The sequence below is a fragment of the Egretta garzetta genome, unplaced genomic scaffold, assembly GCF_000687185.1.
Source record: "Egretta garzetta isolate BGI_Z169 unplaced genomic scaffold, ASM68718v1 scaffold154, whole genome shotgun sequence".
Classification (NCBI taxonomy): Eukaryota; Metazoa; Chordata; class Aves; order Pelecaniformes; family Ardeidae; genus Egretta; species Egretta garzetta.
Genome location: NW_009259600.1, coordinates 2,361,708 through 2,373,924, shown reverse-complemented (window position 1 = coordinate 2,373,924; position 12,217 = coordinate 2,361,708). Strand labels below are relative to the sequence as shown.

The window sequence follows — 12,217 nt, the reverse complement described above, 5'->3', positions numbered from 1 at the left end:
CTTCCCGGGAAGCAGGGCTTCAGTATGCACAGCCACTGCTCCGGAAGACAAAATGTCGTTAAAAGCCCAAATGTCCCCCCCTTCCTCCTCCTTTTCCCTTAGCTTTTATATCTGAGCTGATGCCATCTGGTACAGAGTATCCCTTTGGTCAGTTTGGGTCAGGTGTCTTGGCTATGTCCCCTCCCAAGATCTTGCCCCCTCCCAGCCCACTGGTGGTGGCAGTGGTGGAATGTTGGAGGCACAGCCTTGGTCTCCCACCTGCAAGGCAGGAGAAAAAATTCCCTGAGCAGGGCTAGTGGCTGATCAAAGGCCTGCCTCGTTTATTGCCGCACATCCCCTCTCTTGGGCAAAGCGCTGCCTGGCAGGTCCGTAGCCTCACCTGCCCCACCGCGCTGGCCCTGCCGTGCCGTTCATGCACAGCTTCCTGCGCTGCGCAGCCAGCACCTCCTGTGCGCTATTTCACCTGATAGAAAGGTGACACTAAACTCCCCAACAGAAAGAAGGGAACCAAACTGCGTTAACTGTGGCATAGACCCTTTATTAGTTCAACTTTTATACAAAGTGTACTTCAAAGTCATACAAATAACGTTAATTGTTTCTTTTACAGACTAGAGATTAAGGTCTGTTAAGCACTGTTTTGTCTTTGTGTATATAAAGGTAGAAAATGTAAGTAGATCGGCAGTGAACCATAATGCTGGAAGACAGTTCGACGTTTATTTGCTCATAGAAAGTTGCATAGAATTGTAGGTCTTTATAAAGGCATCTGTCGATGTGGCAAAGTCTCCCTGACCCACCGCACGCCAGCCGATGCGCCATGTGGCAGCAAGGCAAGGCCAGCGCTGCTCCTGTGAAACCACCCCGCGCTCCTCCGTAGCGGGGCTGTGGAAGAGCACCACGCCAGAAGCATCCACGAGGACAGCACCTGGAAAACGTGATTTGCAAGGCCACCCACTTCCCTCGCGGTTAGGAACTGTTTGCCACCTGGGCTCTATTAACACGCTAAACTTCTTAAAACCACCTAAGAACGTCTGAGATAAAGAAACCCACTTTTGGCCTGTCAAAATACTTCACTTTATTAGGTGTTCCTTTTCGACTATAACTCTTGTATACATGTGCTATTAAATTAATTTATCTCATAGGAGACTGTTAATCTACTACTAAAATCATGCTAATTAAAACCTGCCACCTTACTGAGGGAGTCCAGCAAAATTGTTCCTTGCCCCTCCTGCACCTGACTCAGACGCACGATTCTCAGTTCCAGGCCTTTTGCTGAATCTCGTCTGAACCTGTCAGAAGCCCTCCCCCAAAATCACTGCTCCCGTTCCGAATAAAGTAACCCCGGCAGCGACGGTCCATACTGGCCGCCACCACCACCAATTTCTTGCCTTGAGGGGAGTGCAGGCAAACAGGGAACGCAGCTTTAATGCTGAAGGAAAGGGAGGAAGCAGTATTTTGTTTTGAATTTGACTTCTTAAGTGGAGAACTAGTTCACGTGGATTTGTAATTGGCCTCTTGGGTCTTCAGAATAAATATGTAAATGTTGGTTTTTCTTTCAAAGACAAACTCACCCTGCGCTTTAAAATCTTAATTACTCTAAATATGTCCTTACTGTTATTCTTTTTTCACCCAACTTAATGCAGGATAAGGATTTGCTCAACCCCCTGTGACACCTTGCAATCTCACATACGTTACTTAACAGCCTACTCGCCACGTTTTGTTTGCGAATCTCCCAGTTTTGGTACTATTACATTTGGTACCCACTTACTGGTGGCTGAAGATGTAACCTCCTTTTAATTGTAGCGCTGTGTTAATTGTGGCAGTTCACACCGGTAAGCCAGCTGGGGCCCAGGCGGGCACTGCTGCTCGCGGGCCGAGGGAGGACGCTCGGACCCCGCTTACTCCTTCTCTCCACCCTCCCCGCTCCAGAGTCTTTGCTCTCCCTTTTCCAGCTGCAAAGGGCTTTTAAGAAGCAACGAAAAATACAACTCCTTGCACAGTTTCTGGTCCACCTGAGGAACCGCTCAGCTTGCGCTCAGCACAGTTCTGCCTGTGAGGGGATGGGATTGATGGAAGCGCCCTTGCGTATGAGAACACCAACACCAGCCATTCAGTGCCAGAACCCTCCCTAATGCACTTGTAGCGGCATTGCTCCTATAATCCTAAGGTATGATCAGGACCAGGGAAGCAGCATTTCCAAGTGTCTGCTCTTACACCAAGTCCACTGCAGTATTTGGACCCTTAGTTTTTATAAAAAGGATGAACAGATAATTTGAAAGAAAGAAAGAAAAAAGAAAACATCCTTGCTTCTGCCAGTGGTTAAGAGCCGTGTAATACATGAAGCTGGAAAAGCTAAAACTAGACAAAATACCAACATGATGGGCTATTTGATTTTAGCCTAGTTCATTTTAAGATGGGTAAAACGATGACCTTACTTAAGCATACGCTGGCCTGTGAGTGGTTCATTAGCGGAGGAAAATCTTAAGCGCGGAACAGTTACCAACACTGAGGAATGGGATTGAGCATGAAGTAACGGGAGAGAGCTGATGCCATTTGCTGGATCGCGCCCATTCGCAAGGGCTCCTTCGCTGCTCAAGGAAACCCAAGCTAACAGGTCACTGCAGCAGCCGGTGGGCCCAAAGCGTTGCCACATTTCAACACTGGAAGTTCGGACTCTCCAGAGCTGGCAGCCAGAAGCCACACAGATTGCGCAGCAGGAAGGCCGTCCTTGCCACCCAGGACGGGCTCTCTCGTGCAGTTTCATGCCTGTCACTTGGGGGACAGAGAGCAGACCAAATGCTAAGTAAATGTTAATAAACCCTATTTCCTATACTAGAAGGAATTTGGTCATAAATAAGTGGGTGAAATTCCTGAAACGAGCAAATGCAAAGATCCCATTATGGAGAAAGCACAGAGCTAACAACTTGCTTTTTTCTGTGGTCAGAATGGGAAAGACTGGGTGACCATTACTGCCCTCCAACTTGGGAAAGGTGATCCAGCTCATCCGAGTTCTATAGGATTTTGAAGGAATTTTCTTCTTCCACACGAAGCGAAGTAGATAAAGTCACATCACAGAACCACACAGTTACAGTACACAGAAAAGCACATCCTGAAAATATATCGATTCTAATAGCGTGAAATCTGGTGTTGCCAAGAAGCTTCAAAATTAGTGTGAACGTGGAAACAGACACCGAGCACAGACACCAACAGCTTGCTTATTTAGAACCAAAGATAATAAAAGCACTCTCACTTTCTACCGACAGCTTTAATATGCACACTGATGTACATGAATTGACTACTGAGTGTTTAGTGTGAATGAAGGTCTTCCCAAATTATAGTTACTGTTTTACTGTTTCAGATTGTTAAATATGGATGCTGAAGAGATGCCCTGTGTCATGAGTTGGTGAGACTGCTATAGCGACCTAAATACTCCCAATGATTGTAATTTAATCTAGAATATAAAGACTGAAAACAAGTATTTGGATATAACTCTTCCTATGAATGTTTTCCTTCAGAAAAAAAAAAAACCCTCCAGCCTTTTACAGAAGAGTTATTTCTGTCAGTTTTTAAATGCACAAGACCTGAACGTGTGCACATCTGCTTCAGTGGTACTAAAGAAACAGCAAGTTAGAAGGGTTTATTAATGCCTGAAAGTAAGACAGCTCTGACTGCAAGCCTTCATGATGCAGAGTATGCGCTAAAGAAAGTTGCTGCCTCTCTCTTTGGTTATGCTGTTAGCTGTAAAAGCATTGCTCTGAGCAACAGCAAGGCATGCACAGTAATGTTTTTGCTTTCTAAAGTATAAAATTAGCTTATTCAGACTGTTGCACCTGCACACATTGTCCTGAAAGTTCAAAACTGATTTAGCACATTCAGTAAACAGGAGGCCAGGTTCTCCCCTAGTTACTCCACTGAAGAGCTGCAACAGAGGACAAAATATGGCTTAATTGTAGCACTGAAACCACCATGAACAGGCTGTGTGAGAAGTTTAGAGCAAAGTCTTTGAACAGATTTCTCATGCAGTCCCTACAGATAAATGCCCCCTTCAGTATTTGTGGGTCTGTTAAAAAATCCTAGCTCTCACACCGTTGCAAACTTGAGTACTAATAAAAATATCCCAAGTCCAAGTGACTGTGCAAGTATTCGTCTGTTGTGGATATTGATGTCCAAGTAACCTGAAACCTGCCAAAAGAAAATTAACGATACTCAAGGTATTTATATATGCTTTAAAGATACTGAGTACCGAATGGGCTGGTCTTAAGGCCAGAAGAAATAGTTGAAACTTTCACATAGGAAAGCTTCAAAATGTTAAATAAAATGCAGATCCCCTCCCACAAACTCCAAGTTACTCACACATCTATTTAAAAGGTTTTAGATGACTCTGTTACCTCGGGCTTTGCTATTAGTCTCTTAAGTGCGTTATCAGCCTGGGGAATTAGAGAAGCTCTAAAGTAAAAGTCAACCTCACCTGAAGCTGTTACAGAGCAGTAGAATTACAATTTAAAGTGCTTTCTTTCCACCTTTGAAATAGACCTTCTACAGACTATAAACAAACAAAATCCATTAAATTTCTATTAATGACTTGCTAATTCTATTACTGACTTTTCCCCAAATTAAGTACATCCCAAATATCATTACTGATGATCACAAGTTCCTTCTGTTTCAAGTCTAAGCACAAACTAGACTTTAAACGGACTGTAACGGACCGGGAAGGAAACATCCTTTAAGCATCTTTGACTTCAAAAGGCTCTAGCTTTCAGTGTTCCCCAAGAGAAAATTCCCCGGTTTGTTTTTATGCCCCAAGAGGAAATAAAGTGGTAATCTAGATTTAAAAAGAAAGCGAGTAAATCAGAAATGATGTACAGTTTACCAATCATTCATAGACACTAGAAAAGTTTGCCAGATGGTCACAGAAATGAGACAAAAATGGTTTTTGTGCTTACTTCTCTTTAGATAACTGTAACTTCCCTAGGTTTTCGTTTTACGCTCTCTAGTCGTGCTAGAGGGCGGAAATTTGTTGGCTTCCTGCTTCCTTCTGTAGTAGTTAATCGACAGTCCTTCTGCAGCCCCCTCAGCAGCTCCATTAATTCCCGTTTTTCCAGCTCTGCCTGCTCCAGCTCTTGACGGTGCTGTCTCTCTGCAGCCATCAGTGAGCGTACATCTGACATCATCCGTGACATCTGACTCTGAAAAGCAAATGCAAATTTACCGCAAGAAACAAACTCTTTTCTAGTGATGGTGCTGTGAAGTTGAATTGCCCATGCATGGAGGGTAATGGATTATAAAGAATAATCAACACTGAAATAATTTTTTGATAGCAGAACAGATGTAAACAATTTGAGACACAAGCCAGGCATTCGCCCTCTGAGATGGTCTTGCCTCAAGGAATCCAATACAGTTTTCCTAAAAGTGCAAAAACTTTCTTATAAAGTATAATAAAAGACAGTGGATTTATCCAGTTGCTGCTTAAATTCTGTACTTCAAGACAGCAACCAAAATAAGGTTTTGGTTATGTTCAGATACATTCTTCAAGGATTTAACATCAAATCCAGTAAAAATAGAAATGGATGTGCTTCATAGTTTACATTTTTATGATATAATAAGAACTGGATAAATGAAAAGATAAGACTCCCTTGCTTCTTACTTGAGTAAGCCTATAGTGCAACTTTCGAACCTTTTGCCCACAGCTGAATCAGAGTGTAAACACCACTGCCTGCAGTAGGGCTGTGTCAGCACTGGATTGAGCCACTTTGGACAGCACTAAAAAAGGAGCTGGATATTTAATTACACCCGATTTGTATGCCCTATGTTTAGACACTGAAAATGAGTTTCAGACTGATTTGTTGACATGTTATGTACGCCCAGAACAATGCAGCCCTGGTACAGGTTAGCTCCAAATGAATTTGAAGGAGAAAACCCACATGGATACAGCACTCGGCCTGCTTCTCAGAGCTGATAAACCTAGGCAAATCATTGTGCTAACACCCGTTTTGCTTCCCATACTTAATGTAATTCTCATCTGTATGAGACCAGATTTACCGAACAAGAGACTACTACTAAGAAAAGCAAAAAGCTAGACCGTTAGGAGAGAAAAAAAAAAGAAAACTAAATGATTGTATTTACCTTTAGTTCTTCAATTTCATTTTGCAGAATACTCTCTTTTTGGACCATATGCCTTCTCTGTGAATCTAACCTTGACTCCATCTCATGTTTTGCCTCCTCCACTCTGCAGATCATTTCTGACCTAAAAAGTTTATTTCTCCTTGTTAGGTCTTGAAAGTATGGAAAAAAAAATGCTTTTCAAATTCCAGAAAGTCTTCCTGCAGCCAAACAGCCCAATCTGATTCTCATCATACTCTACAGGACACCTCTCTAAAGGCATGATATTACTATTTATTAATTTAAATAAAACTAGCATAAAAATATGCACTGTGCCCAGGGAGCACTAAAGTGACCACGGACAGCCTATCATGTTCCCGAATTAATTGTATCACATTCCTGAAATAATTCTATGAGGTCAAGATCACGTGTTTATGACTTCAAATGATTTACTGCCTTTTATTTATAGTATGTGCTTGCTTAGTATTACTAAGCACAAGTAGTCAAGATGTGAATACTATTGTATTGCTAAACATGTACTTTTATGGTAGACACTAAACGATAGTGTGCAGCAAATTATTATAACCTAATTTCCCACACAGATGGACAGCCAAAACTGTTACTACATCAGCCTTTTGAGTTCAGAAACTAGGCAGCAGAATCCCTTGTGTCTCAATGAGTTTAAAACAGGTTTGAGCCTGACTTCACAGCAATGTTCAACACCACGAGACTCAGACAGAGAGCTGAAAGATAGAAACAGGAAGGAGCATGGAAAAAAAAACAATCCAGCTGGAACATCATGGAAAGGGAAAGCTACAGAAATATATGTAAGAGGAAAAAAAGGATGCTGGTAAGAGGAGTCATATTCACCAACTGCTATTAATCTGCCAGAATTTTAATCAAAATTGAAAATCCTCAGAGGTTTAATCTACCAGTCTGTACCTGCCAAAAAATTATTATCCTGAGATTTTTATCTTCAGGATTTGTAAAATAATATAAGCTAAACATAATTATTAAATAATGTCACTTTGGGTCTATGTCAGGCCAACGGAAAAATGAAATTGCCAACTTCGTTCCAGTTCTTGTTAGGTATTTTGTCATTTTACACAGTCAGCTTGGAGTTCAACTGCAAGCAATAGTATTTTAGGATTTACGATAACTTGGACAGAAAAATAACAGCAAAAAGATCGAAACAGTAAGAATTTAAAGTCTATGCTGACACATAATAATACTCTGACCCATTAGTATCAAGTAATTAACAGACTATTTAACACATACCAGAATCCAGTGCTAGTATTTGAGGTGCTTTACGCAGTGATTTTAGGCCCAGACTAACACAAACATCAAAGAAACAGAAGATTTGTACCGAAGTAGTTCTAGCTCGGTTCTTAGCTCTGCCACACAATTATGCTGTGTGTCTTCCGCACTGAGAATGGTGTAACCACAACCGTTGGGGCACTCGCGGCTCCGATATTCACACACTGCCAGGTGACCATCTAAGTTACGCCGTTCAATCTGAACTGTACAACCTGAACAGGGAACAGTAAGGTAAGCCAGTCATTTACAATCAACAAAAGTGTTTTAATTAATTCCAAACAAAAATACTCAAGCAAGCAAGCTGCAATATCCCAAGCTAAGCAACTGTCTATCTGTTAAAGCAATGAAAAAAGTGATTTCTTTAGAACATGAAATGTGATAGTTGTAACAGACATAACTAGTAATAAAACACTCTTAAGAAGTCTTATTAAAATATTTATCAATTAACTGAAAATACTGAAAAACTGAAAGTAGGTGTTTTCTGTAAAGTCTTCCACCACTGGTCTGGCATTAAAGTAACTTCAGTAATGACAACACTGATGCCAAACTATGGCTCTAGCAGCTTGCCTTGCACTTCCGCCACAGACTGCAGTGACTGGAGCTGAAGAAAAATGTGTACGTGTAAAAAAAAAAAATAAAAAAATTAGGCTATCAAATTTAAGAAAAAGGGTCCAAACCCACGTAATAAGAGATGTGGGTGAGATGGAAAGTAACCTTGTTTTCCTGATCATTGGTTGATCTTGTGCGTAGCATACTAGACCACATAAATAAACAAGAACTTTTATTTATGAACATTTAATAACTGATGCAGAAGTAGAAACATTTCCACATAAATTCTACCACACGAACTTTACAAATCTGTAGTAATTAAAAGCAAAATGTAGAGAACCAAGAAATGAACACTATATAAATTATTGCTACATTTAACAATCTAAACCTGAAGTTTGCAGTCTTAATGTTTAATCTTTAAGGTGCTGTTTGCTGTAATACATACTCTAGCTCCTTGCATTTAAGACAAAAATCGATGGAAGAAAATTGGAACAATGAAGCAATGAAACGTGCCAACGAACCATACCAGAAAAGGCCTCTAAAAGAGTTTTACTAATAAATACAATGATTTGTAATTGAGGTACTCAAAATACACTCCCGAATTCTTGAGAAACAGTTCAAGAGATGTAAGAGCCCTCACACCCTGAACTCCAGACATCAGAGGTAAGGTGTGGTAACTCTATAAATGCTACTCTTTCCGTAGGAAGTAAACCAGGTGAATCTGAAACATCTGCAGGAGTCACTTACTGCTGAGAGAAATAACTTCCAGTGGAGCAATTCTAGCACCTTAATCATCTTCCTATTAATTACAATGGCAGACTTGACTATGCCCTTAGCATCGTTAATTAGAAATTAACTTTGCCTAGGAACTTATGAGATTCTGAATAAAATCAACTGGGAAGTTTTAACAGTATGCTTCTTTTTAGCAGTTATCTTTTCTTCCTCAGGAGGTATACGTTTGTTTTAAATAAAGATCGTAATGTGAACACGACAATTCTAACCAGAATTTAGCTTAAAACAATTCTCATTTCCAAGATATGTTTTTGGTAAAACCACAAGACAGAGTGAGCGGCTGCACATGCACTAGGCAACCAGCTGTTTTACAAATAAATTGTGACCCATAAGCGTTCTGTAGGTGCCATTACAAACATCAAAATGAACAGTCAACATTGAAATTCAAACCCATAACTTGTACTGCACTTGCTTTGCTTCCTGTCTATATATTCATAAATTTGAAGTCCATCATTCTCCTTCATTTTGGTTAGTTCTTGGGTAAGAAATCGTTGCTAATGATCATGATTGTCATAAATTGGTAACAAATTTTGTTCAGAAAGACTGCTGTAAAGACTAGGTCATGCTAAAGCTTTGAATTGCTGTTTGGAAATGACAGCCATTATTGCCATTCTGTTGACTGAAAGATGACAAACATGTGTTTTTCTGAATATAAAGGATTCAACTTCTTTGAATGTTACTCACCGGCATTGGAGCAAGGTATCTGACTGTATTCACACTCCCTTTCATGCCTGTCTATAGACTCCAGAGAACAAACCATTTCACAGCCATACTCTCTGTTTTTGCAATGTAGCTGAAGACGGTTTAAATCATTTTTCATATATCTATGAAAAAAAAAAAAAGAAAAAAAATTATTGAAAAATTTGTATTTTCAACTTTTGGGAAAAGAAAGTAAGATTCTAATTTCCATTAGGAAAACTTGTGAATAATCAATTTAATTTTTTTTTTTTCTTAGGATTCAAATGACCATACTGGAAAAGAATAGGCTTAAAAAAAAAATTGTTAAAGGAAAATACAGTCTCCAAAATTAAATCTGCAAATCAATTCTTTATTTTTGAATAAATTTTTAACTGTGATCTTTCACTAGCTCAGCAGATATTACCAAAACCAAACACTTAGGCTACTGGTTCATCATTTAAGTTTTAATTTGTGTTTCTAAATGTGCCAAATCAAACTGACTACAGTGAGTACAGACAAAATAATCTATAAATTAAACTCTAGGGCTCTGTCTACACTATATTTCAATTTTCCATACAATAGAATCTCCTTAGTGACAAAAATACTGGGAGTACTAATGGATTTAATTGAAAGCCTGTGGCTGAAGGTTTTAAACACAACGTAACTGTTAATCTGAGCAAGATTAGACAACGCAGGGGTTAAACAGCAAGCAGTGTCTCTACTTGAAACTCTGTGTGCTGGCAATAGCAGGAATTAATAGAATGGAATAGTTCAGTTGGAAAGGACCTACAACGATCATCTAGTCCAATTATGGAAGACACTTGTGAAAACAGCCTGCTTTACATGACAAGGTGGCTCAAGACAGATATTCTTACGGCTAAAGACCTTTTTAAAAAAGGATTTGAAGGCGAGAAGTCTGGTTCATATCTATAGGAATTATTCATTAAAAACCTGGTTCATATCTATAGGAATTATTCATTACAAACCCCTCTACAGTACCTAGGTAAGACTGAAAAGAAAAACAAAAGATTTAGTGTTTAGTGACTGTTCTTGTCAGAAGTTGCTTCGCCTGCTTTCTCTAAAAAAGTATGGGAAAGTTTTGGTGCTGTAGAAGACGTTCAGAATAACATCCAGACAGATATCTAGAATCAGCACATGGAGAACAAGCTAAGTGGTGTTTCCATTTTGAAATGTTAATACCTTGGAAGTTAGTTATAATAAACAGAAAATGCTAATACTTTCATGCAAGCGATCAGTTTCTGCCATAGCCATATTCAGAAAGACAATCTGAGTGACAGAAAATGACAAGATACGAAGCTGTGCAAGCGAAGGTGAGAAATCCTAAATTCACGTACTTTCAACACACAGCAAGATTATTGTATACCTGTAGAGAGGTCGTAACAAAGATACATCAATCATTTGTCTGTCTTCAGGGCAGTTGCTGTGATGAACGAGCCATCCATGTATACAAGTGGTACAGAAAGCATGTTCACAAGGAGCCTGTAACGGATCTTCTAACACATCACGGCAGATGGAGCATAACAGCCCTTCATTAACGTAGCCAACGAAACGCTCAATATCATAACCCATGCTCTCCACAGCTTCAACCTATTAAAACAACGTAAAGAAATAAAGCAGTCTTTGTCCTGAATCCATATGGCTAGATCCACAAAAAGGCCCGGAAACAATACTAGAAACACAGAGAACTTAACATGAATACAGAACTTCACAGGTGAGAATGCAAACATTTACATACTTTGGAGACTTTAAGAATTTGAGGATTGTACTGCTGGATGTCAGAAGCCCAATTTTATATCAAGACTCTGAATTCTGAAAGCAGAGACTTCAGCAGATACGTGAGTCACGTTTTTTCTGAACTCCGTTATTAAATATATTTCTAGCAGCCACTGAAACATACAGTTGCTATTTACTTGAATTTTACCTGAAGCAGAAACATCATAGAAGTTCAAATGCAAATGTTTGCTTTCCATTTTAATGCTTTTTATATAATGCCTAACAGACTTACAAACCAGCGTCTTTACAGACAACAGCTGTGGTACCTTCAGACAGCAGATTTTGTATTTATGAACTGCACATCACTTAACGTCTTGCTTTCATACTGAAAAAAAGGCTAAGATTCTCTACTCACTGTAGACTTCCATTCCAGAGGGAACAGCATGAAATCGCCACATGCCTAGAGAAATATGTAATATTTGGGAGCCAAAATGGCAGCTAACCCTGAAATCATGAGGAGCTACCGTCTTCTCCTACGGGGTCCATTTTATAAAAATGAGTACCCTTTGAATGGATTTGGAAGCTTTTTGAAGAAGAACTAACAGGAATCTGCCTTCATCAAAACCCTACCATGAAAAGCCTAGTAGCATTTGGTAAGACTCCACAGAACTCATTTAAAAGACAATGTTTTAGACCTTGCATTCCTCCTTAACATACAAAATTAATTTCGTAATCCCACTGAAACTCATGAAAGAATTTATTAATTATGAGGTTTTCTAAATAAAACAGAAAAGGAAGATATCCTACCTTTTTAGATTTTACTACATATATACGTAGTTTGACCAAGCAATTCAGAAACAGTTTTCTGATCAGCAAGACATGTAACACTTCCCTCCTTCAGCTTCTTTTCACTGCTTTATTATGGCTATGACAGAAATTAGAAAGAAGAAGGCTCAGTAGTGTTTCCTAAGTTACTAAGTCCTGTGTCTCACCCAGCTGGCTGCTTGCATAGATGCTGTCCTAACAGCCTATTAAAACAAAGCTTTCCAAA

General features: G+C 39.6%; 1 protein-coding gene across 3 annotated transcripts in view; it reads right to left on the bottom strand.

Moving 5' to 3' along the window:
- Window positions 1-254: 254 nt before the first annotated feature.
- LOC104125857 (RING finger protein 151) overlaps window positions 255-12,217 on the bottom strand; it is a 15,636-nt gene continuing 3,673 nt past the window's right edge. Inside the window, exons 2-8 of one of the 3 annotated variants that reach the window (XM_035893834.1) lie at window positions 11,974-12,091; window positions 10,817-11,040; window positions 9,439-9,578; window positions 8,066-8,167; window positions 7,463-7,625; window positions 6,121-6,241; window positions 255-5,183 (exon numbers count right to left, since the gene is read on the bottom strand). In XM_035893834.1, coding sequence (XP_035749727.1) covers window positions 4,947-5,183; window positions 6,121-6,241; window positions 7,463-7,625; window positions 8,066-8,167; window positions 9,439-9,578; window positions 10,817-11,022 — 969 coding nt within the window. In that variant the 5' untranslated portion in view covers window positions 11,023-11,040; window positions 11,974-12,091 and the 3' untranslated portion in view covers window positions 255-4,946. The remainder of the gene's footprint in view (window positions 5,184-6,120; window positions 6,242-7,462; window positions 7,626-8,065; window positions 8,168-9,438; window positions 9,579-10,816; window positions 11,041-11,973; window positions 12,092-12,217) is intronic. The other 2 variants (XM_035893835.1, XM_009638343.2) reach the window with 2 other exon arrangements.